The sequence below is a fragment of the Brachyhypopomus gauderio genome, chromosome 16 (assembly GCF_052324685.1).
Source record: "Brachyhypopomus gauderio isolate BG-103 chromosome 16, BGAUD_0.2, whole genome shotgun sequence".
NCBI classification, from domain to species: domain Eukaryota; kingdom Metazoa; phylum Chordata; class Actinopteri; order Gymnotiformes; family Hypopomidae; genus Brachyhypopomus; species Brachyhypopomus gauderio.
The window spans coordinates 22,583,335-22,609,981 of NC_135226.1; the positions used below are offsets into that span (position 1 = coordinate 22,583,335).

At 45.9% G+C, this 26,647-nt stretch overlaps 1 protein-coding gene across 2 annotated transcripts in view; it reads left to right on the forward strand.

Moving 5' to 3' along the window:
* tyw1 (tRNA-yW synthesizing protein 1 homolog (S. cerevisiae)) overlaps positions 1-26,647 on the forward strand; it is a 51,285-nt gene that overhangs the window by 16,784 nt on the left and 7,854 nt on the right. Inside the window, exons 9-15 of one of the 2 annotated variants that reach the window (XM_076976414.1) lie at positions 2,569-2,621; positions 2,702-2,820; positions 4,113-4,222; positions 8,683-8,860; positions 10,749-10,884; positions 16,296-16,406; positions 24,541-24,708. In XM_076976414.1, coding sequence (XP_076832529.1) covers positions 2,569-2,621; positions 2,702-2,820; positions 4,113-4,222; positions 8,683-8,860; positions 10,749-10,884; positions 16,296-16,406; positions 24,541-24,708 — 875 coding nt within the window. The remainder of the gene's footprint in view (positions 1-2,568; positions 2,622-2,701; positions 2,821-4,112; positions 4,223-8,682; positions 8,861-10,748; positions 10,885-16,295; positions 16,407-24,540; positions 24,709-26,647) is intronic. The other variant, XM_076976415.1, reaches the window with a different exon arrangement.

Consider the following 26,647-nt stretch of genomic DNA (forward strand, 5'->3'; position numbering starts at 1 on the left):
ATTCAAAGGTGGACGCCTTTTGCTATCTGCATGTCTGCGCTAGTGCTGTATTAACATGTATGTAATTTAAATTTCCAACCTTTAAACCTACGACACCCAAGGTCACCATGGTCATATGAGTCGTTGAATAGGTGTGATGTGAAACTGTAAAGATGTTAGTTCAGCACTATTCTGTCATCCCAGTGTACACGGTTGTGCAGTCCGGTGCTTCTACAGTTGTGTTTTTATTTTTTGGATGTTGTATACATTTTTCTGAGGGGGCTGTGTTTTTATGGGCTCCTCTGTTGTGCTTCCTCGTCCAACAGAATGTAACTGTGGTTTAATTATAGGTTGTTGCCCTTATATGTGGGTTGAAAGACGCTTAGAACCTCTGAGACGTTACACAGCACGGTGTTTAGGACAACAGAGCACACAGAGTTACTCCGTAAATGGACTGACTAGAAATGAAAGAATCTCTCAAACAAGCTCAGACAGCACTAGAACATGTGGGTTTCTCTCATTCATATAAAGTCCTGGAGTTCTTGCGTATGCCTGCTGGGTGATTATGTATCTATCAGGCGTTTAAATGTGATCGAAGTCCTTCTGTTTCAGTCCATACAGTTAGTGGCCTTAGGACTGTCCCGCAGGCTTTGATTTGGGTGTGAACCACTGGGTAGGATGATTAACGGGGTCCTATTAGCTTTCTGTTTGACGTGTGGACATCAGAGAGGTCAGAGACATGGTGATTGGGGTTTCACAGCAGCTGTTTGTGTCAGCTGGCATCGATCAAGTCTTGTGCAGTGACACTAAGAGGTCTTTACTCTCATTCACCCTTCAACATCTGTGTTAGCGTCAGGGCCGTGTCCATCACACCGCTTTGGTTCAGGGCCAGTTTGTAAGCCACACTAACACAACAGTTGTTATTTTAAATGTCTGCTATTTTTTAAACGTCTTACTTGTAACGCTCGTTTTTCTGAGACCAGCTACGATGAGGGTGTTAAATGATATTTCCTTATATTTTTCAGACTGTAATACGCTCTGCTGATTTACTTTAAAACCTAAATGCTGTCCAGCTGTGTTATCATAAGTGTTAAACGGTGTCTTGTTAAATGGAGTTTTTGGTTGATCTGCTGTGATGAAGACGTCTGTGGTGGGATTATGGGTGAACTTCAAACCCTGGGCAGTGTTGAGCAGCCCCACGTCACCCAGGCCTTTGATGGCCAAGTGTGCGGACTACTGAATGCTGAAGCATTTAAGTCGATAAATGTTCAGCTCTGTCATTACATTGCAGCAAATACATAATTACATACCTGCAAATTGTACATTGGGTGTTATACTTTTGTAAAATGCTTTTAAACATTTTTGAAGAAGAGTTTAGACATTTGGAAGATAATTATTCAAATCACCATCTCTGGAAAAATATAAGAGATGGTTGATTTCCATTTGAATGTTGATGGTTTAATAGTCTGCAAGTGCCACAAGATGAGTTTGTACAAAGTGAGTATGAGGTGATGAGAAGCTTCACCGGATCGCTTTGGGTTCTTTCCTGCCATGCAAATCATTTCAGGAACTTAACTCACTCAATTTTAATAACTCGTCTTCCTCTCACGAGCTTCTGTCCTGGAGGGGAACAGGATAAATCCAGGCTTCCACTGAACACCAGTGATCTTGAGACTGGTCCATGTCAAAGAGTACGAGATGATGCCAGTGAAATCTTATGAGAAATTTTTGATGTATTTGATATATTCAGTGTGCTGCCATTTCTGCCATTTCTTCAAAAATCCTAAGGTATGGGGCTTAATGATTGTAGAAAATAAAAAAATCTGAACAATAACAGTAAGATTCTCACACTACATGCTTGAACCCTAATAAAGATTCTCTAAGATTCTCTGAATGTTTTCGTTGTGGGTCACCAGTGAGTGTGCCGTGGCCAGCTGTTGTAATTCTTTCATGAGTTTCCCGTCGTCCAATGACGTCCTCTCATCGTCCTGTGAGGTTCATCTCACCCAATGACGTCCTCACCCTGGTGGTCATGGGAACAGTCACACAGACACCTCAAATCATGTGTCTTTGCTCACAGAGGCACTGAATTGGCTCCCACACGGTAAGTCACACTGTGCGGTCTGCGTCCACGATGTTCACTCAAGAAGATTTGGCCTGTTTGATCTGATGATCACTCACACACAGAGTGAACCCTGCTTCAGATTCCCCTGATGGATCTGTGAAATTGCATCAAAGCAGATACTGTTGAAACACTCACCCTAGTGTACAGGACAGGCTAAATACAGAGGACACATTTAGTTTGAGTGTGTGTGATCTTTGGGAAGGTATTGGGCCCAGGTCCCATCCCCAGTATGAGCTGCCATCGTTGGTACAGTCTCCTTCTTCTCGCAGTCATTCAATTTACATGTCAAACTTTTAAAACCAATCTAGCTGAGACCCAGTTCTGTCCAATAGACGGACTCGTTACTGGGCTAACGGACTCCTGCGCCTGCCTCAATACCGTAATTAATGATGCTCTTTCTTCTTTAATTCCGTAATTAAACATGCTCTTTCTTCCTTGACTCACTGCTCATGTTTTTTGTGCAGGATATAAATTAATTGGAAGTCACTCGGGGGTCAAACTGTGCCGCTGGACCAAGGTACCTGACCCCAGAAGTATTTCATCTCCAGCAGTAAGGAGGTTGAACTCCGATCAATAACATTTTGGTTTTTTTCCCAGTCAATGCTGAGAGGCAGAGGAGGCTGCTATAAACACACCTTCTACGGGATCGAGTCTCACCGCTGCATGGAGACCACGCCCAGCCTGGCCTGTGCCAATAAGTGTGTGTTTTGCTGGAGGTGAGTGGAGGTTCTTCTCCTCACACCACTCATATGAGTGCGGGGAGGACGTGGTGAACGCTGACACTGGTGTGTGGGGTAGCCAGCAGCTATTTAAAATGATTAAAACATCTTCCTTAGACGGGGTCTTACAGGCCTTGTAGGTGAAGCCATGAGAATGTTTTGAATGGCTGATGAAGGCTGTCTGGCACACGTGGACTGGATTGATGGCATATTGAATTTGCCATTGCTGTAAAGTTCTAGCAGGTTCCGTCTGCAGAGACTGAGGATTCCTGCGGGTCATCAAACATGGACGGCTTCTGAATGTCCACCATTCTACTCTCATTATTGATCAATTTCTGTTGTTACGTGTGCACCGTTTGTCATCAAGTGCACCTTGTAGTGAGTCTGCAGTTCTCTGGCGTATGGAGGTTATTAAAGGCGACGTTTTGAGTGTGTAAGTCGTTCCTCTTCCACGGCTGTGGCAGGTACAGCGAGGTGGTTTTTTTGATGTATTTACTGTCGCTGCAGTGGCCTGATTTCATTGGCTGATGTGTTCTCCTGTGCACCATCATGGAGTGTCATGATGGCATAAACAAACGGCTCCATGATTCACTCACCACTCTCACCTCAAGAGAACTTGTGTCACTCGGGCCCTGAAGGGGAGGGGCCTTTGAGAAAATGTACTCCAAGAACCCCTCCCCCTTTTTTACATACAGAGGTTGTTTGAGGCTGTGCTGCCATTTCTGATGAGGGGAGACAGGGGGAGGGATTAGAGGAGAAGGGGGAGGGATTAGAGGAGAGGGGGGAGGGATTAGAGGTGGAGTCTATTGCTCAGCAGATGCTGTGCCGTATTTGAGGAATGATGATAGCTCCTGACGCCTAGCAGACAGGACCTGCCCAGGGGATCCGTCAGGTCAGGAAACATCTCAGTATTGTTCCCTTTGGGCTTTCAAGTTACTGCAGGCATTACTGGTCCTGATCACACTGAAAGCAGGATTTGTTCAGCTTAAATATGCAAAGCATGCCAGATTCTGGCCAGATGTCTGGCATCTCCGGTGATGACTTTGAGATCTGAGTATAAAGTAGTTGTTTTTTTTCTCGGTTCATGACTGGTCTCCAGAGATTGGAAGGAGAGGGTAGAGTTGTTCCCTGGTCCGAGTGCCCTTTTCACTGATGTGAATGGTACTGAAAGGGTTGTGGAAGCCCGTTTCCTGGGTGCTGGGGCGGGGTGTGTTGGGGTGAGCATGTTGTCTGGCTTAGACATGGCACCTCGTTCACAGTGTCTGCCCTCTCACGTTCTCCCACCACAGACACCACACCAACCCCGTGGGTACCGAGTGGCGCTGGAAGATGGACCCAGCTGAGAAGATCCTAAAGGAGGCAGTAGAGAACCACCAGAACCTGATCAGACAGTTTCGAGGTAACTGCAGGCTGGAGTGACCCAGACTAACACTCCCCTTCCCTCTTGTAACGTACCTGTTTCTCATCAACACAACCCCCCATCTCTTTTGTTAAAAACCATATTCATGATCTGCCCAAATGAATACTCAACATGCCTCGAGAAAAAGAGAAAACATAATAATGGGAAAAGCAAAGGAACAAACAGAAGATGTCGGCCTTCTTCTGGAAGATGGACCTGATCTTCTCCTCGGTCCCAGTGGCACTATATGAAGCTAGTTTATGCCATTGTGCTCCCTTTTTATTCTGGTTCTTCTGACACTGGACCATCACCTTGAACCCATGGTGTGTGGATCTACACCGTAGGTCTGAAAGCCCCGGTTCATAGTGGGTGTGTAAGGAATCAACCTGATGATTTTACACTGCCATGGTGCTGTAGAAAATGGGAGAGAAAAGGTTTATTGTACTGTAAGCATAAAGTGAACATAGAAGAATGCATTTGTAGAGTCATGTTGTGTAGTAGACATGTTATATTAGTTAAACAGTAATTGGTTAACATTAATCACATTTCATACACTTCTGAACCATTCAGCATTGAAATAAGGGTTCAGTGACGTGCAAGCGCTCTTGTGAAGAGTGTGTCTGGTTTCTGACACAGTGACCACTCCTTTACCTAATTGGACTTTTGAACACTGATACGCTTTCTTAATCTCTTAACCTCAGCAACTCTGTACTGTGAACATGACCAGTTAAGTACCAGTCCGGTTCATTGTGTAAAAGGATGTATTCAGAACAGTATTTAATCCAGAATGAGTAATCAAAAAATTTGAACATTACTTCCAGAGATGGAGGGAGGGAGAGATTTTGGTTGGTGTTAACCTCAGTCTGTGGCACAGCGACCTTCGGACGGACTCGAGTTCACCGCATGGTTCTGATGGAAGTATTGGAGAAAATGAGTTCCTTGTTGGTGTTAGAAAAGATGGTTTGGATTAGGTGGTTTTGTGATACCTGTCATGTGTAAGGGACAACTAGTAGCTCCATTTCTTGATGCTTTTTCTTTTCCCTTTAGTCATAGACTGAAATGTTCCTCATAACCTGACACAGGCAGAAACCAGTGTGTGGTATGGGTGAAGGCATTCTCTCTCTGACGTGAGCTTGGAGTGGATCTAAATATAGTGACACCGCCTGGCCGGGTTTCAGGTAGCCAAGCAGACGTTGGTTTTGAAGGGCCTGATCTTAATCACTAAAATCGCATGAAAATGACCATCAGTCCAGGCAACTCTGTGCTTTTCTCATTTAATGGTAAACAAAACACTGTTGTTGATTAACAACATCAAAGCAAAATGTCCTCTTTTAATGTTTAAGTTGGAAGAATTGTAATGTCTGGAGGATCCCAGAATGGGTTCAGCTTGTGTCAGTGTTAGAGAGTGTGTGCAGGTGTGTGCAGGTGTGTGCATGGGTGTGCATGGGTGTGCATGGGTGTGCACGGGTGTGCAGGTGTGTGTATGGCTGTGTGTATGGGTGTGCAGGTGTGTGTATGGGTGTGCAGGTGTGTGTATTGGTGTGCAGGTGTGTGTATGGGTGTGTGTATGGGTGTGCAGGGGTGTATGGGTGTGCAGGTGTGTGTATGGCTGTGTGTATGGCTGTGTGTATGGGTGTGTGTATGGGTGTGCAGGTGTGTGTATGGGTGTGCAGGTGTGTGCAGGTGTGTGCAGGTGTGTGCAGGTGTGTGCATGGGTGTGCATGGGTGTGCATGGGTGTGCAGGTGTGTGTATGGGTGTGCAGGTGTGTGTATTGGTGTGCAGGTGTGTGTATGGGTGTGTGCATGGGTGTGCAGGGGTGTATGGGTGTGCAGGTGTGTGTATGGCTGTGTGTATGGCTGTGTGTATGGCTGTGTGTATGGGTGTGCAGGTGTGTGTATGGCTGTGTGCAGGTGTGTGTATGGCTGTGTGTATGGCTGTGTGTATGGGTGTGCAGGTGTGGGTATGGGTGTGCAGGTGTGGGTATGGGTGTGCAGGTGTGGGTATGGGTGTGCAGGTGTGTGTATGGGTGTGCAGGTGTGGGTATGGGTGTGCAGGTGTGTGTATGGGTGTGCAGGTGTGTGCATGGGTGTGCATGGGTGTGCAGGTGTGTGCATGGGTGTGCAAGGGTGTATGGGTGTGCAGGTGTGTGTATGGGTGTGCAGGTGTGTGTATGGGTGTGTATGGGTGTGTATGGGGGTGTATGGGTGTGCAGGTGTGTGTATGGGTGTGCAAGGGTGTATGGGTGTGCAAGGGTGTATGGGTGTGCAGGTGTGTGTATGGGTGTGCAGGTGTGTGTATGGGTGTGCAGGTGTGTGTATGGGTGTGCAAGGGTGTATGGGTGTGCAAGGGTGTATGGGTGTGCAGGTGTGTGTATGGGGGTGTATGGGTGTGTATGGGGGTGTATGGGTGTGCAGGTGTGTGTATGGGTGTGCAGGTGTGTGTATGGGTGTGCAAGGGTGTATGGGTGTGCAGGTGTGTGTATGGGTGTGCAGGTGTGTGTATGGGTGTGTATGGGGGTGTATGGGTGTGCAGGTGTGTGTATGGGTGTGCAGGTGTGTACAGGTGTCTCCACTGTGTGTCGTCTTCTCCCTCATGTACTCTCGGGCCAGCATTTCCCATTAGAGCCTCTTGTAGCTGTGGTGAGACGTGGTGACCTAGGCGTGAGATCAGACGAGCACACAAGTGTCCTGCAGGATGGGCGTGAGATCAGACAGTGCTGAGGGACGCACCTGCTGTCTTCAGCGTCAGATCCCCTCTGTGTCTAGAGACACTGGGAAAGTGAGAGAAAAGTGAACTTACTTCAAACCAAATATTCATGCTTTTATTGAGATGTCACCTCAGTTTTGATTTGGCTTTCTTCTCGTCTTTTACTGTCAAAAAAAAAAATCTGACTCTTGGGATTTTTTTTATAGGCAAGATCAAGAATATGTCAGTCAGCCCTGGACTTAACATTTGACTTTTTTATTAGTTTGAAGGTATTTCACTCTTGGAGTGAATAGTTCTGGTTCTGAAAATGAAGTCCATTTTCCCTCTTAATAACACTCTCAATATCACTCAGTGTTTGAAAGATACATTACATTCAAGGACACCCTGTACTTCACGTTCTGTAGGTACTATTGATGATTTTGAATATTTTGTGGTTACATCTAACTATAAGATGTTGCACTTACTTTAGTCACTTTAAAATAATCTGATTTGAGAGGCATGCTTAATACAAACTTGTCCATTCGTTATAGTGATTTAACTTTGTTGTACTGCAGAACTAATTTTATTAGCTCTTTTATTAGTGGAATGCTGACTTTTGAAGCTGTGGACCGCTGTATGCTTGTTGACCGCAAAGATCACGGTTCATTTCTTACCTCAGGAAAAGGACTTTTTCCATTTAACACTGAGTGTTTTCCTCCTCCTAGACCTTGACACTAACGGAGTTCCTCAAGGTTCTATTGTAGGGTCTGTTCACTCTGTGGGCCCGTTCTGTTGTCCGGGAGTATTCATTATTTTACACGGATGTTGACACAGCTGAATCTCCATGTTAAGCTCATTCATTTGTACCTTAATGGCTCTGACCAGTTTTTAGTTGGATATCGGTTATAGTTTGAAGTTTCTGTAACTGTACTGGTGGTATTTTATATATTATCTTGGTAAATTATCACCTTACCTTTTAAATCAAATTGAGCAGTTCCAAGGCAAAGTTTACTGTTCCCATATTGACTAGTTTTAATTGTACATAAGTGTTAGTCCATATTGTTGGGCTTTCAGCCAGAGCAGAATACTGCTGCCTAGTTGCTAGCCAGCACCACGAGAAAGATCACGGCACCACGAGAAAGATCACGGCACCACCAGAAAGATCACGGCACCACCAGAAAGATCACGGCACCACGAGAAAGATCACGGCACCACGAGAAAGATCACGGCACCATGAGAACGATCACCATCAGCTGACATCACATTTGAACTAATACTTCATTTTACAATCTTTGACATTCTGACATGTCACACATAGATTTGCTTTCACCTCTTACAGTTCAAAAGTCCTTGAGGTGTTCCTCTTGGAATCTCTCTGGCGTCCAGAAGGCGTGAACGCTGTCTCTGTGGCCCGAGACTGCAGTAGCATCTGCCAGCTCATACTGGCCAAATCTCCTTTTTGTGTCTTGAGTGACGCCTACACACTACCATCTCAACACATCTGATAGGGGATGATTAGACCAGTGTAGTCTTTTGTGTGTGGTAATTTTATGTGCTGTTTTGTTTTGCTCAGCGCTGGGTATTGCTATTTTCATGGGTTTTTGATGTAAATTTTACTACTTTGTCTGTACCTTTGCTGTTTTGTGCTTCTTAAAGACAGATGTTAACCTCAGTTAACATGGAGTCATCTTGTGACCGTGGCTAGTGTTTAAAGCACCGTGCACACAAGACCCCGTTGCTGTGGTGCTGATGGAGGGTGTTGGGACTGTTTCAGGGGTCCCAGGGGTCATACCTGAGCGTCTCCAGGAGGGCCTGGTCGTAAAGCACTGCGCTCTGTCTCTGGTGGGAGAGCCAATCATGTACCCCGAGATCAACGCCTTTCTACACCTACTTCACCAGCGGCAAATCTCCAGCTTCCTGGTCACCAACGCCCAGTTCCCCGACGAGATCCGGTGGGTTTCTCCACATCCACTATATACTCACTATACACCAGGATTATGCTTAGTTCTGTGTAATTCATCATCTTTGTTTCAAAGCGCATACAGGATGGAATGCTCTGGTGTGTGTGTGTGTGGGGGAGGGACTATGCAGTACGCATCATCTCACAGTTCATTTAGTCTTGGGTTCTGTACAAGAAACCGAACCTGCTGTGTGCAGAACCTGCAACATGTTTCATTAATGTTGCTTTTAAGGGGCGAACAGTCTCGCAAGCATTTAGTCTATTTGACAGGATGGGCTGTAGTAATCTGAGGAGCACAGGACATGAAAGATCTCGCCCTCTCTGTTCTTGTCTAGTTGTCTAGATGGTAGCAACACACTAAAGCTGCAGTAAAAAAACTCAACTGGGGCAGACCAGAAAATGTGACCACAAGACCGGTTTGACACCACTACACCAGTTGCTTGTTTATTTTAGAGCTGACTATAAAATGGTACTAGTTTTTAAATATTTCAGTGCTTTAGCACCTTGATGTTTTTCTGAAAGCCTGATTGTGAATCCTAAGATCATGTACGGATTCATCCAGATCCCTCATACAAGCTTCTCTCAACCTCAGATTTAGAGTGTATTACACATAGACATATTCATCAAGGTCACTCTGTGGCTGTGTTTAAAAACACTTCTAAACGTATTTACTTTAGCATTTTATTAGCTTTAACCATTAGCTTTTACTGTTGCTGTTTAATTGCCTTATAACGTCTTCTAATAATCTGTATTAGATTAATTTTAATTGGTTTATTGACTTTTTTAAATGTAATTTTTTTAAATGCACAGCCCTTTGAGCACTTTGAGATGTATGAAAGGTGCTATAAAATATCATTATTGTTACTAATACTAATGTATATAATATATTATATTATGCTTATATATTATGATCATACATACAATATATATAACATAAAATATTGCTAGAATAATTATAATGTAATGATAAAATATTAGATCTTATTAGGTACTGTTATAAATAATAGCAAATTAGTAATTATATAAATTATATAAATATTTTTTTTTATATAATATCATTAATATTTTTATATTAATATGTTACTTATTGTTGTTATTATTGATCTTGTTATATTATAATAATAATAAAACAAATCCATCCTTCACTCAGCTGTGATGAGGGCTTCCTGACCGAGGTCAATCAATCAATCAATCAATCAATTAGGTGTCTGTTTACAGAAAGCACGCGAGTAGCTCTGTATTCTCTAATGGCTCTGAGGATGTTCTCTGATGTTCTCTGAGGATGTTCTTTGAGGATGTTCTCCGTAACACATCAGATGAATCAGATGTGGTTTTCCACTTTCATATGTGACATTTCCATATTGGTTTCTCAGCTGTTTTGAAGTGGTTTGTTTTCTCTGCCGTGTGGTCTGCTGTATAGCTGAACGCTATTATGGGAGCGGTGTTGAGCGGCAGGAACCCAGCTGGGCTGATTCTTCTTGTTCTACACCAGCAGTCAGCAGCTGTTTTCCTGCACGCCGGACTGGGCTGGTTCTGTCCTGTGGGCAGTGCTGGACGTGGGCTCATCCGTCACTCCAGGCCTTCACACAAGCTCATGTTTAGCTGGCTGGGTCTTGATGGATGTGGCTTGTTGCTAATAGAGATACCATTGTGGCATGAGTTTCTTTTCCTGCACCTTTAGCAACTGGGCATGTGTGAGTTACTCCATCTCTGGATCTCATCTGCACCGTTTGGTGTTCCCGTGTATGAAAGCAACGTTTGTTCAGTCCATTACAGCACCACCCACATAAAACACACTGGCCTTCAGGAGCAGAACTGATGACCACTAATGCCCATCCTGACCAGCATTTCTCTCTCTCTCTCTCTCTCTCTCTCTGCAGGAGCCTGGTCCCCGTCACCCAGCTCTATGTCAGTGTGGACGCCAGCACCAGAGAGAGTTTAAAGAAGATCGACCGGCCGTTGTTCAGGGACTTCTGGGAGCGTTTCCTGGCCAGCCTGCGTGCACTGGGAGAGAAGGTGAATTAACATGAGTGCATTCACATTTCACCAACAACCTGAAGGGGGGCGAAAAAACTCTTAGATGAATTACTTGGCAAAGGCTTTTATTTAAATAGCCTATAAAAAATAGAAAAAAAGTTTCGTATCCATAACATACAGTATACATTCTGAATATATTTGATATGAATTCTTACGAGAAACAACCTCACTGTCGATGTTTTGCAAGGTTGTTGAACAGTGTGTTTTTTGGGGGTGTGTTGTATTTTGTTGGTGTGTGTCATGCTGTGAACGCTGGTGGTGTTTTGTAAGTAAGAGATGGAGAATGTTGATCCGTTTATTTCCCTTTTCTGTCTCCTCTTGTGTTGATTGGTTTTACGCTCCAGACGTCTCAGTTTTCTATTACACCCAGACGAGACCTCTGGTTCCATTGTGGAGGATTGGTCTATGATTGGACTGGTCTATAATTAAACTGGTCTATGATTGGATTGGTCTATGAAATTTCATAAAGTGCTATTTTTCTGTGCTGGAACTCAGTTTGTTTCTCTAACACACAGCAGGCAGACAGACAGGAATTCTAGAGGTGAACGAGGCCCTCGTATCGATTCTTTAAAGTTAGTACCAAGCAAACTATGAAACTGCATCATGAAACCTCTGATTGATTCTCTCTTTGGTGGAGCTGTTTTGATTGCCCAAGCCCAGATGTTCACAGTATCGTAATTTCTTCACAACATCAACCCTGCAGGCTTCAGAAGATGATGTTTGTTCAGGGTCCTGTCCTTCACAGTGCAGGATTAATGCAAAGTGTGTCAGCGCTTTGAAGTGTTGTCTGTTCTTCTTCTGACGGAGGGGTTCAACTCAAGAACTTCACAGAGATGTTTATTTCCCAGAGGAACTCAATATGGCTAGCCTACGATTTTTAAAGAATGTGATTCAGAATTGCTTCTCAACACTTGTGTACTGGCCTGTACATGCTGTGACTTATAATGGCTGGTCTGAAGGTGAAATCGTGTGTACGTGTGTCTACTTGTGTGTGTGTGTGAGAGTGTCACTAGTCACTAGATTGATGCTATTGAAATAGATATCTCATGTAGTTTGAAGAGTGACCAGATTATGTCCAGATTATGTCCAGATTATGTGGGCCTCTCCCCTCGGAACCCTCACCATGTTTCCTCTAGTAAACACACCTCCATTCAACTCGTTATTCATCACCTGTCAACGTTTCTAGATCAAAGTGTATCTCTGTTGATAATAACTGTGGGGTGTCAGTACATGTCTCGTCATGGTAACAGTGGGCTTGTTGTGTTAATGTTTGCTTTTTATTCTTTGAGGCAGAGGTGGGACCAAGTCAGTGTTTTGCAAGTCTCAAGTAAGTCCAAGTCTTTATCCTCAAGTCCCGAGTCAAGTCTCAAGCAAAGACAGTCAACTCAAGTCAAGTCTCGAGTCAAGACAGGCAACCGTCAAGTCAAGTCCCAAGTCTGAAACTTGGAATTTCAAGTCCTTTCGAGTCTTTACTCGTTTTGTTGGTGTCCGCCAGCCAAAAGATGACAGATCATTTACGTTTTATCTTCTCTTAATTACATAAATGTACTTAAACAAGAATGTTTCGTTACATCATTTTACACGAAAATAGCAAGCTTCATCGTAAGCAAGATGCTGTCATTACGAATGGTTATTCTAAACATTTGGATAAAATGTTATATAGACTAATAAAAGGTTAGGGTTATTTTTTCATTGTTTTCTGTTATTGTGGGGTCGCGGTGTACTATTGTTACCTTACAAGCGTCATATTTTGGCTCGTGGACACCAACAAAACGAGTAAAGAAAGTGCATCAGCGTAGTTTACGTAGCATTCGTAAAGCGTTTGTGCCTCTGAACAGAAACTGTGAAATAGCGCCCCCTGTGGTCACAAAACTCGACGGTCACAGAATCTGGTGTAACACCGGTCTGCGTCAGAAGGACGGAAATGAAATTAATGGGGTGCACTTTATAAATATTAATATGCGTTTGTTTTCAAATTTAGATTTGGGGTAAAAAAAAATCAAGTCTTTGCAAGTAAACAGGTTCAAGTCCAATTCAAGTCCCAAGTTATTGGTGTAAAAGTCCAAGTCAAGTCTAAGTCTCTGAATATTTATTCAAGTCAAGTCAAAAGTCTTAATATTAATGACTCGAGTCTGACTCTAGTCCAAGTCATGTGACTCGAGTCCCCACCTCTGCTTTGAGGTATCTGTCTTTAATTCCAGAATATCCTTGAATGTGATATTATTGCTTCCAGAAACTTCCTTTGGCCCTCACATTTTGTCAGCATCACCCTCTTTCCGCTGTTACCTCCTGAATGGAGTCTCACGTTTACCTCCCCCACCGAGAGAAACAGAGTCTCACGTTTACCTCCTCCAGCAAGAGAAACAGAGTCTCACGTTTACCTCTCCCACCGAGAGAAACAGAGTCTCACGTTTACCTCCCCCACCGACAGAAACAGAGTCTCACGTTTACCTCCCCCACCGACAGAAACCGAGTCTCACGTTTATTCAAAGCAGTCTCCACAAGCGAGAGGAACTGCATCTCATGGTTGACCCAGGAGAGCCTCCCCCGCGTGAGATACGGTGCCCCACGGCCACGTCTCCATAGCACCAGGCAGTGCAGCGTGCAGGTTTGGCTCGCCTGAGCAAGCCGCAGTACTATTGCAATAATGCGGCTGTTCTCGTCTCTTAGTGGTGGTTGCAGTTACCTTCACAAGGAGATTCCTCCATGGTCACAAACTGGTTTTCCTGTTTGACTTAATGATGAAGACAAAGAGCTTGTTTCTAAACCCAGTGGGAGGGAAATAATAATAATAATAATAATAATAATAATAATATCTGTATCTCCAATGCGGCAGTAATGTGGGTGCCACTCACTGCTGGTTTATATTTGTGTACTTACAGCGAAATCTGATGGTGGATGATGGGGTCTAGATCAGAGCTCTGGTGCTTAAGACAGTGACATGGGCACTAGTGTACAACGTCCACCGTTGTGTCCTACGTCCACCATCATGTCCTGGACGCGTCACTTGCAGAAACAATTTACATTTCTCAAATAACAACTGCTATGCATTCTGGTCCTTGACGTAATTATTTGTTGTGTGTGTGCTCTGCGTTGAGATGTAGTGAATGGTTAACTCCTCTAAGGTCAGAGTGAGTTTATTTGAAAGTTCTCTACAGCAGGGCTTGGTGTTTCTAGAGAGAGACATGCCCAGAGACACAGGGAGACATTGTCCTGCTCCACCAGCGGTGTCCTGCTCCAACATCCTCTACCCGCTCTTCTCCATGACAGACTGCTCAGTCTTTGAGCTGGCGTGGTGCCCAGAGCCCCCTGTAGTGTTGCTAGTGCGCCTGTCTCGTTTCCTTCAGCAGGGATTCGACTCATTTTATATGTTTGTTTCTCTCAGGCTCTTACAAACATCCTTCCTGTTCCTTTGCATTTAACAGAAAGCCAAGTTCCCCGTTAAGGGCCTTTGTGCCGTGGTCAGCTCTTTTCACAGAGCATCAGATACGCACATGATCTTGATAACATTAACTGATGAAATCTGGACTGCATTATGGTCCCATTCTGGATTCGTAAAGCATAGCAGTTCCAGTCAGGGGGACAGACTCTCGTCTCCCGCACCAGTCAAGAGACAGCGGTGATCTAGAGTCTGGTGCAGCGAAGCCTAGAACAGAGAGCCATCGACATTCAGTCCAGCAGCTTGACTGACTACTGCTGCCTCTCTCTGCGTCCCTGCCTGTCTCTCTGCGTCCCTGCCTGTCTCTCTGTGTCCCTGCCTGTCTCGGCCCAGGTGTTCACCATGGCTACCACAGATCTCAGTGTGAGGGTCTGGTGTGATGGTGAGGTGTCAGGTCGAGGGGGGAGATCACATACGCAGCAGCCTGGCACTCACACTAAGTGTCCTTGGCACGTCTTGCTCTGCTGGGATGAGCTGTATTCACCGAGCCGGGATGAATCTCAGCAGACTTGGAAGCTCCTCTCTCTCTCTCTCTCTCTCTCTCTCTCTCTCCTTCTCTCTTTATAGGGAGTCCAAGTCCTCACCAGTGAGGGTTGGCAGAGCCAGGCCTCGTATTTAAGACGCATATAGTGACATTTAAGAGGGAGTTCAGTTGTAGAACCTTGTGTAGCCCACAGATACGAGCATGTATGGAGTGTGTGTGTGTGTGTGTGTGTGTGTGTGTGTGTGTGTGTGTGTGTGTGTGTGTGTGTGTGTGTGTGTGTGTGTGTGTGTGTGTGTGTGTGTGTGTGTGTGTGCGTGCGTGCGTGCGTGCGTGTGTAAACTCAGGCATAATGAGTTTATTATTGTCAGTTTCTCTTTCTCTATCTCTCTTTCTCTCTCCTTTTCTCTCTCCTTCGTCAGTTGGACTGTGTGTTGTGTTGAGTTTTCGCAGGGCTGCACCTCTGTTGTGTGGTTACCTCTGCGTTCAGCGTTGCCCGCTGAGTTACTGACACAGTTACTGACACAGGCTGCTGAAAGAGCTACAGGGGCAGGGAGCTGTCGTCTCTCGGGGGTATTGGTGGAGTCTTCCTCTCGGGGGTATTGGTGGAGTCTTCCTCTCGGGGGTATTGGTGGAGTCTTCCTTACTTTTGTATAGTGCTTTCTTACTATATGTATAGAGGACCAATTTTCACTCATTCATTCTGACGTTACCACATAAGGGTCTATTACCCTAGCCAGGTCTTTTCTCCTGTTAATTGACAGGCTGCCGAGTCATTGTTATTAAAATCAAACATGTCGGTTGTATTGGTGCGGTGCTACTGTTGAAAATAGTCCCACATATTCCCACCAGACACTTTACTGGATGCAGCTACATTGCAGCTGCGTTTCGTGGTCACATTCGTGGTCCCGCTGTCCCGTAGGTGCGTGTACACTCCATCTGTTGTCACGCTCTGTTTGTCTGCCATCCTCTCTCCCGCTGATCTGAGGTCAGCCTGTGACCCGGCACCACTACTGACCCAGTATTGTGTGTGTGGTGGTATTCTTAGCACTGACACTGCTGTGGTAGTGCGTCCTGCATTAGTGTGAGTGCCTCCATTAGAACAGTGTTGCTGGAGTCTCTACGCTGCTGGCCGCAGGCCTCCCAGAAAATACAGCCAAACTCTTACGGGTTTGTGGTCAAACCACTGATAAACAACAGAGAATAGCCAACACGGCACATAACAACACGGCACATAACAACACGGCACATAACCACGGAGGCACTGTGGGCTGTAATTGCACAGAATAGTAATTGTGATGAGCATTGAGTGTGTGAAAATATGAACAAGAACTGGAACGTAGATGCGTCTTAAATATGAACCGGCTGGACCTTCACTGCATCTGTAGCAGCAGCGAGGCACATCGTTAATGAGACGACCTGTGACCTCTGACCTGTGCTGATTCGATGTGATGATCTCTGCTCCTGCAGAAACAGCGTACGGTGTATCGACTGACCCTGGTCAAGGCCTGGAACGTGGACGAGATGATGGCGTATGCAGAGCTCATCGCCCTGGGCCAGCCAGACTTCATTGAGGTCAAGGTACGTGATCCCCCCCCCCCCCCCCCCCCCCCCCCCCACACACACACACACACACACACACACACACACACACACACACACACACAAACACACACTCTCTCTCTCTCTCTCTCTCTAGTCAGCTCAAGTCTTTGTTTTTCATTCACGTTCACTCTGCCCTTCCTTTGTCATGGAGATGGGCGTCAAGGTTACACCTGAGTCTCATACTTTGCCCTTTAGCTCATTAGCTAAGGTACGGATACAGTCTCCTCCCTCCATGCTAAAGCAGAGAACAAGTAAACTACTTTATTATTAAATCAGGTGATTTAATTTCTTGTAAGATTCATTATGTTGGACTTGGGAAACACCATCTTAATGTAATGATTGTGCAAGGCCATTATAAAATGGGCCTGTTCTGAATGTTAATAATGACCAGTCTACAGTATCTGTATATATTAAAGTGCTACAGCGTCATGTTTCTTTGCCTGTCACACACAGGGACACACAGTGTAACACAGGGACGCACACAGTGTAACACAGGGACACACACAGTGTAACACAGGTACACGCAGGGTAATTAATACAGGAACGCAGGGATACACAGGGTAATACAGGGACACAGGGTAATACAGGGACACAGGGTAATACAGGGACATACAGGGACACAGGGTAATGCAGGGACACAGGGTATGCAGGGACACAGGGTAATACAGGGTAATGCAGGGACACAGGGTAATACAGGGTAATGCAGGGACACAGGGTAATACAGGGTAATACAGGGACATACAGGGAAATATAGGGACATACAGGGACACAGGGTAATGCAGGGACACAGGGTAATGCAGGGTAATGCAGGGACACAGGGTAATGCAGGGACACAGGGTAATGCAGGGTAATGCAGGAACACAGGGTAATGCAGGAACACAGGGTAATGCAGGGACACAGGGTAATGCAGGGACACAGGGTAATGCAGGGACACAGGGTAATGCAGGGACACAGGGTAATGCAGGGACACAGGGTAATGCAGGGACACAGGGTAATGCAGGGACATACAGGAACACAGGGTAATGCAGGAACACAGGGTAATGCAGGGACACAGGGTAATGCAGGGACACAGGGTAATGCAGGGACTCAGGATAATGCAGGAACACAGGATAATGCAGGAACACAGGGTAATGCAGGAACACAGGGTAATGCAGGGACACAGGGTAATGCAGGGTAATGCAGGAACACAGGGTAATGCAGGAACACAGGGTAATGCAGGGACACAGGGTAATGCAGGGACACAGGGTAATGCAGGGACTCAGGATAATGCAGGAACACAGGATAATGCAGGGACACAGGGTAATGCAGGGACACAGGGTAATGCAGGGACACAGGGTAATGCAGGGACACAGGGTAATGCAGGAACACAGGGTAATGCAGGAACACAGGGCAATGCAGGGACACAGGGCAATGCAGGGACACAGGGCAATGCAGGGACACAGGGCAATGCAGGGACACAGGGCAATGCAGGGACACAGGGTAATGCAGGAAGATGGGTGTGTTGAGCACGGCTCACACCACTGAATGTTGGCATGCAACTTCCAATAATGGGTCATTATTTCTGGACACATAATAACTTGAATTATTTGTCACCCTGAAAACATGAACACTTGTGTGCATGAAGACTGAGCTTCTAATCTCTGGTACAATATAGAGAGTGTGGCTTTGAAATATACTGTGTGCATGACATGAATGACTTTTTAATTACAGCCTAAAATCACCCATTGGCAGATGGTGACGGGGAGCGTCACCCTCAATTAGTCTGTCCCAGTGATTAATCCAATAGCTCATAATCTTCTCTCATGACATACAGTTGTTGAGTTCACTGTTTCGGTGGTGGGCTGACCTTCAACAGGAGTGTAGTGAATACCTAAAGGCCCAGGGGCGTTGGGAGACGGACATATTGTGCCTTGGTACATTTGAAAGTGCTTGTGTTGAGTTTGAATTAGTTTTGTATCCTGAACTGAATTAAATGATATTAAGTAATGTGTGAAGCGGTTTAGTTGAGAGGACTGTTGTGTGTCGTTGTTTCTTATGGACAACTCCATTTGTGATGGATAGTTTGTAGTTGATTTACTGCTGCAATACTGTTGTGTGTGGGACGTCTAGAGAGCTGTAACCAGGATTACAACATTCACTCATGAACACTTCACCAAGTAATTGAGTGATTACAGAGATACAAGCACTCCTTCATTTTCACATTGGGCTAAAGAGACTGAGCTGTTGTCTGTAATTATGGAGTTTCGCACTAAAACTCCTGCTCTCTGCGACCTGAGGAAGTGATCCATCCGTGTACATGGAACTGAACTCTGATTGGTCCCCAGCCGTGTACGTGGAACTGCACTCTGATTGGTCCCCAGCCGTGTCTGTGGAACTGCAGTCTGATTGGTTCCCCACGCGTGAGTGTAAAGCGCCCGAGTGTAAAGCGTGTGAGTACCCCCACGCCTGTTTACTCCGTCCCCATGCCCTTTACTCTGCCCCACGGCCATTTACCTGCCCCCCCCCCCCCCCCCCCCCCACAGCCTGCGTTCGGAGGTTCTCCAGAGAGGAGCAGGCTTCTGTTACCTAGCAACAATAATGGAGCTGCTCTGCTGGGCGGAGGTCTGTGTGTCTGGAGGACTCCAGGGCCACAGAAGAACGAGAGAATATCTGTGGAATATATCAGTGGTGCCCGGTCCTCTCAAACTACACTGCACTTTGAATAGACCATTGGCAGTAGATTTATGTCACATGTCTCATGGTAGTTTCTGTTTTATTTTCCGTCCCCAGCGGTTGGTCAGACTAGGTAGGTACTAATCAGGATGCCCAAACTCTGGAGGGAGACTTAAACGCTAAAGAACTCGTTTATTTTAATGACCATACTTTGGTTTCTTAATTACCCTAATGACAAATTAACGTGTATGTTTTTTATGACCATATGTGGCTAATCCACATGGTCAGTACTACCTCTACGATTAAAGTATGAGCAATATCTTGTATATGTGTGATGTCTTATATATGTGTGTGATGTCTTATATATGTGTGTGATGTCTTATATATGTGTGTGATGTCTTATATATGTGTGTGATGTCTTATATATATGTGTGTGATGTCTTATATATGTGTGATGTCTTATATATGTGTGATGTCTTATATATGTGTGTGATGTCTTATATATGTGTGTGATGTCTTATATATGTGTGTGATGTCTTATATATGTGTGTGATGTCTTATATATGTGTGTGATGTCTTATATATGTGTGTGATGTCTTATATATGTGTGTGATGTCTTATATATGTGTGTGATGTCTTATATATGTGTGTGATGTCTTATATATGTGTGTGATGTCTTATATATATGTGTGTGATGTCTTTTATATATGTGTGTGATGTCTTATATATATGTGTGTGATGTCTTATATATGTGTGTGATGTCTTATATGTGTGTGATGTCTTATATATGTGTGTGATGTCTTATATATGTGTGTGATGTCTTATATATGTGTGTGATGTCTTGGGGGGGTCAAGGCTCATGGTGGACGGGCTGTGGTTCTTCATCCCGTACACTCACACACTTTACACTCACACACTTTACACTCACACACTTTACACTCACACACTTTACACTCACACACTTTACACTCAAACACTTTACACTCACACACTTTACACTCACACACTTTACACTCACACACTTTACACTCACACACTTTACACTCAAACACTTTACACTCACACACTTTACACTCACACTTTACACTCAAACACTTTACACTCAAACACTTTACACTCAAACACTTTACACTCACACACTTTACACTCACACACTTTACACTCACACGCTTTACACTCACGCGCTTTACACTCACGCGCTTTACACTCATGCGCTTTACGCTCTCACTCATGTGTTTTACACTCACATGCTCTACACTTGCACGCATTACACTGACACATGTTTTACATGCACACACTAGGGGCGTACTCACACTAGGCACGGTTTGCTGGTTCCGTGCTGGGGCCCGGTTATCCCCCCTCCCCACTCCCCCTCTGGCCTGCACTCACACTGGCTTCATCAACCCGGCCCGAGCACGCTTACGTCATCACAACGCCGCTTTATTTGGGAAAAAAAGCACGCTCGCACAACACTATGGAGTTCACGATTCTCTTTTTATTGTATTTTTGGAGTCGTTTTGGGAGTGCAGAAACACGGTGCAAGCACAGATTTATCGATAGTTTAACACAACGATTGTCTGCTAATCGCTTTGCCGCTATGACTGTTTAACGTGAGCGTCGCATCACTGACGTCATGTTTGAGTTCCAGCGAAATGAACCAATCAGACGAGACACCAAGCGGGCCCGGGCACGGATAGCGCTCACGCTAGAAGCGAACCACATGAATCGTGCCCTGGCCCACCTCTTCAAGCGGGCCCGAGCACGGTTAACTGATCCGGGCCCGGGCACGGTTCACAGAGCCTAGTGTGAGTACGCCCTTATACTCACACGCTTTACACTCACATTCAGGCATTTTACACTCACACACATTACACTCACACTCACGTGTTTTACACTCACACGCTCTACACTCACACGCTTTACACTGACACGTTTTACATGCACTCGCTCTACACTCGCACGCTTTACACTCACGCTTTACACTCTCATTAGACAAATGGCCTATTAACCTATTTAGTGCAGAACATGCCACTTGGGTTTAATAACGGAGCACTGGTGAAGGAATCCCACAGTGTGATATTACATAAGATAACTCCTTCATGAGCTGTGTGTGTGTGTGTGTGTGTGTGTGTGTGTGTGTGTGTGTGTGTGTGTGTGTGTGTGTTTGTGTGTGTGTGTGCACGCGCGCGCACTACCGAGATTTAAAAAGAAGTCCTTGTGTGATGCTCTTTGATTTTTGTTATTTTTAAAGTGCGTTGTTAAGCTTTAGGCTTTTTTGAGTTTCTGAGTTTTCCAGTTAATGCTTGATTGAGATACCAATCAGCCTTATTGATCGTGATTCAAATACCAATCATCCTCATTGATCACAAATGCCCGTCTGTCCTGACTAGTGTCTGCTGCCCTCACATCAGCGTGTGAGCGTGCATGTGTGTGTGTGTGTGTGTGTGTGTGTGTGTGTGTGTGTGTGTGTGTGTGTGTGTGTGTATGTGTATGTGCACATGTGTTTAGTTGTGCATGCTGGCAGGTTGTGTGTTGTGCTGATTGCTTTGTGAGATGATGATGGCTGTCCAGCTATAATTGGGTGTGAGTGATGGCCTCAGTGCTGCCCCCTGCTGTCTGTCCTTCACATGGGATCTGGCTCTGCAGTGCGCTGCACTCTGCTATTTTAGTCTTTCACTTCCTGTTTATAGGTGCGGGGTCCTGCTGCGGGAGTTAAATGTCACGTAGAGTCCTGGCACATTGAGAGCCTTCCATGGGTTCGTTTCCACAAAGAATGAGTTTCATAGGGATTGAGTGTTTGTTGGGCCTGTGATGTATTACAAGTGAAATGTCATGTAGTGTGTAGGTGCTTTGAAGTCGGAGCTCACAGGATGACTGTCTAACTCATGCCACAGCCGTTAAAGCTTCAGGCTGCTTGATGACCTCATTCATGGCCATTCCTGTTTGGTTAGAGGATTTTGGTCAATAGGGATATAAAGATGTCAGATGTGTGAACCACGTTTCTTCTGTGCATGGACGTGCCTGTCTGTTATAATGGCCTCGTTTTCATCATGTGCCTCAGGTTGGTGTGTGAGATTGTGAGTTTTAATTAAGAGGTGAGCAGGCGATTTAGTTGGTGAAGATGAATAGCAGGTGTCTGAGCTGGGCTTCAGAGTGGAGGTGATCAGCTCTGTGTCGGGCCAGGGGAGGGGTGGCGTTTGGAGCAGAGTTCCACCCACACACCTCCACCCACACACCTCCACCCACACACCTCCACCCACACACCTCCACCCACACACCTCCACCCACACACCTCCACTCACACACCCACACACCCACACCTCCACCCACACACCTCCACTCACACACCCACACACCTCCACTCACACACCTCCACCCACACACCTCCACCCACACACACACACACCCTCCACTCACACACCTCCACCCACACTCACACACCTCCACTCACACACCTCCACCCACACTCACACACCTCCACTCACACACCTCCACCCACACTCACACACCTCCACCCACACACCCCCAGCTGTTTTGTAGGCAGTTCTTATTCTGTCCGGCTTCGGCACAAACTGATATGTTCAGGCATGAGGAGGATCTGGAGAGGGTCTGTCCATCAGGAGAAGGTCTGTCCATAAGGCCCAGCATCAGGAGAAGGTGGTTGGACAGGCTTTGGGTCTCGTCCCTGGGTTTCTCTAAAGTAGTGATGGACCAAAAACACCAGAACAAATCAGACTCATCATACACCTGCTTGAGTGAACACTGGTGACCAGAAGGTGAAGATGTTGTATCATAATGTTTATTTGTTAGAAAGAGAATGTTGCAGTATGAGGAGAGATGGCAGTAGCTTCCTCACCGAGGGAACGTTTTGGTGTAATCATTACAAAACAGTGAGCGTAGTCAGTACACTGGAGTGTCTGTTACCTCCTGTGAATGTGAGATTGTTGAGGAGAGTATGAGGGAGATCGTTACCAGAACAGAACATTAGCTCGGCTTATTAACACGTGGTCCAAGTCACTCCAGATCTCAGCACTGCAGAAATGTTCCATCATGTTCTCTGTTCGTTCGTATGTTTTGTCTAGTATGGAAATCGTCCACTGCTTGTGTAATGTGAATGGAACATGTTTCAGGAAATGCACATTTGGTGACTAGCAAAACTGCAAACATCCACTTCTATTGATGGCCAACTGTGTGGACGTGACTCAGTTACCCAGTGCTGAACTGTTGGGTTTTAACGGGCTTCTCTGTCCTGCAGCAGGAGCAGGTTGGATCCTGAGGGACTGTAGGCAGAACTCAGCAGTAATAAAGCGTCTCTCTGCCCCTCCGACTTGTCCTTCCTCTGATGGCTCTTTGAGTCGCATTCGCAGTTCATCTCAGAAGCAGCACAGCATTTTCTAACAATGTGACGTTCTGAAATGTCATGTTGACGGTTCAGGAACGTTTCACCCATGTAGTGCCTCTTTCATGTAGTCATTAACATGTAAATGAGGTGTGGGTGGCAGAGAGCCGGACAGACGAAGCCTGATGTAGTCTCGATGTAGTCTCGTTTGTTTCTCTCGTGCTCTGTGATGTGGCCATATACACATATGTTTACTTATATAATAAACTTTGTAATGTGTAATCCTGTCTGGGCAGGCTGGCCCCCTGGCTGTCCTTCTGTTCTGGTCTGTTTGAATGAACAAATTAATCTTACACTTGTATAGCACCTTTAAACTTACTGAAGGTCCCTTTACATAGAACACAGTTACAGCCTTTCACCACCAATCACACACCAGCGTGAAGTGTGTGTAGAGCCCAGCGACCTCTCCCCCCGACCCTCACACTCCTGAGGCAGTGAATCAGGTGCAGAGCACAATGGACAGACCGCCATCCCCCACTGGCCCCACACACACACACACACACACACACACACACACACACACACACACACACACACACACACACTCAGACATGGAGCCACTGTGGCACATGCAGCAAGGACTGGCCCTGAACTTTCAGAAGCGTTAATTACGCCACACTCACCACTTCATCTCCAGTGATGATTGGCCGAGCCTTGTTCTAGCATGAAGTTGATTGGTCAAGTCATATGCCGTCTTCGCGACCCAGTGATACAGGGGTGCACTTGTGTCTTTGTGAATGATACACACTCCTCTAATCTTTTAGCAACACTTTATTCAGTTAACTTAAATTCAGTAAAAAATAGAGTTGTATGAAATTTCTGTTGATTTCCACGACCTTTTTTCCAAGGCTGTTTTTTCAAATTGCTAATTTGCCATTTGAATGTATGCTGCTCTCCATGTCTGATGCTGTTGTGCGTGTCTGATGCTGTTGTGCGTGTCTGATACTGCGTGTCTGATACTGCGTGTCTGATACTGCGTGTCTGATGCTGTTGTGCGTGGTCTGATACTGCGTGTCTGATGCTGTTGTGCGTGTCTGATTCTGTTGTGCCTGTCTTTAGGGCGTGACCTACTGCGGGGAGAGTTCTGCCAGCACTCTGACGATGGCCAACGTGCCATGGCACCTGGAGGTCGTGCACTTCGTGAAGCAGTTGGCCGACCTGCTGCCAGACTACGACATCGCCTGTGAGCACGAGCACTCCAACTGCCTGCTGCTCGCACACCACAAGGTGCCGTTACCACACTTCTACCACACCTCACCTTTACCACACCTCACCTTTACCACACCTCGCCTCTACACACCTCGCCTTTACCACACTTCTACCACACCTCTACCACACCTCACCTCTACCACTCCTCACCTTTACCACACCTCGCCTCTACCACACCTCGCCTTTACCACACTTCTACCTCACCTCTACCACACCTCACCTTTACCACACTTCTACCACACCTCACCTCTACCACACCTCACCTTTACGACACCTCACCTTTACCACACCTCACCTTTACCACACCTCACCTTTACCACACCTCGCGTCTACCACACCTCGCCTTTACCACACTTCTACCTCACCTCTACCACTCCTCACCTTTACCACACTTCTACCACACCTCACCTCTACCACACCTCACCTTTACGACACCTCACATCTACCTCACCTTTACCACACATCTACCACACCTCACATCCACATTGCCACACCTCGCCTCTACCACACATCTACCACACCTCACATCTACCTCACCTCTACCACACCTCGCATCTACCTCACCTCTACCACACCTCACCTCTACCACTCCTCACCTTTACCACACTTCTACCACACCTCACATCTACCTCACCTCTACCACACCTCACATCTACCTCACATCTACCACACCTCACCTCTACCACACTTCTACCACACCTCACATCTACCTCACCTCTACCACACCTCACATCTACCTCACCTCTACCACACCTCACCTCTACCACACATCTACCACACCTCACATCTACCACTCCTCACCTTTACCACACTTCTACCACACCTCACATCTACCTCACCTCTACCACACCTCACATCTACCTCACCTCTACCACACCTCACCTTACCACACCTCACCTCTACCACACCTCACATCTACCTCACCTCTACCACACCTCACATCTACCTCACCTCTACCACACCTCACATCTACCTCACCTCTACCACACCTCACCTCTACCACTCCTCACCTTTACCACACTTCTACCACACCTCACATCTACCTCACCTCTACCACACCTCACATCTACCTCACCTCTACCACACCTCACCTCTACCACACCTCACCTCTACCACACATCTACCTCACCTCTACCACACCACACCTCACATCTACCTCACCTCTACCACACCTCACCTTTACGACACCTCACATCTACCTCACCTCTACCACACCTCACATCTACCTCACCTTTACTACACCTCACCTTTACCACACATCTACCACACATCACATCTACCACACATCTACCTCACATCTACCACACCTCACCTTTACCACACCTCACCTCTACCACACTTCTACCACACCTCACCTCTACCACACTTCTACCACACCTCACCTCTACCACACCTCACCTTTACCACACATCTACCACACCTCACCTCTACCACACCTCACCTTTACCACACCTCACCTCTACCACACCACATCTACCACCCCTCACCTTTACCACACCTTTACCACACCTCACCTTTACCACACCTCACCTTTACCACACCTTTACCACACCTCACCTTTTGGCGTCCTTGGTAAATAACAAACCCAAGTGTAAATTGCGGTGGCTGTTAAGATGCTCCTGGTGTTTGTCTAAATGTCACGGCAGGAAGACATTATTTCAGTATTCTGAAGCCTTGTGCAGGCAGTATATGGGTCTTTTTCAGTATTTCTTTCATAAACAAAATGAGCTTGAGCAACATACGCTTATACAAGTGTTAATCTTTCAGTTCACATTTGTATGTTATTGTGATATTTGTCAGCAGTCCAACACGTCCTGGTTATTGTGGGCCAACTGTACTTATTCTCCCTGCCAGCACAGTGGAACATGGTGGAATCATTTCTAGGCAGAAAACTCGATACAGACAATACCTGATTACTTACATGAGGTAACACTCAGTCTCCCCAATCATGGCTGAT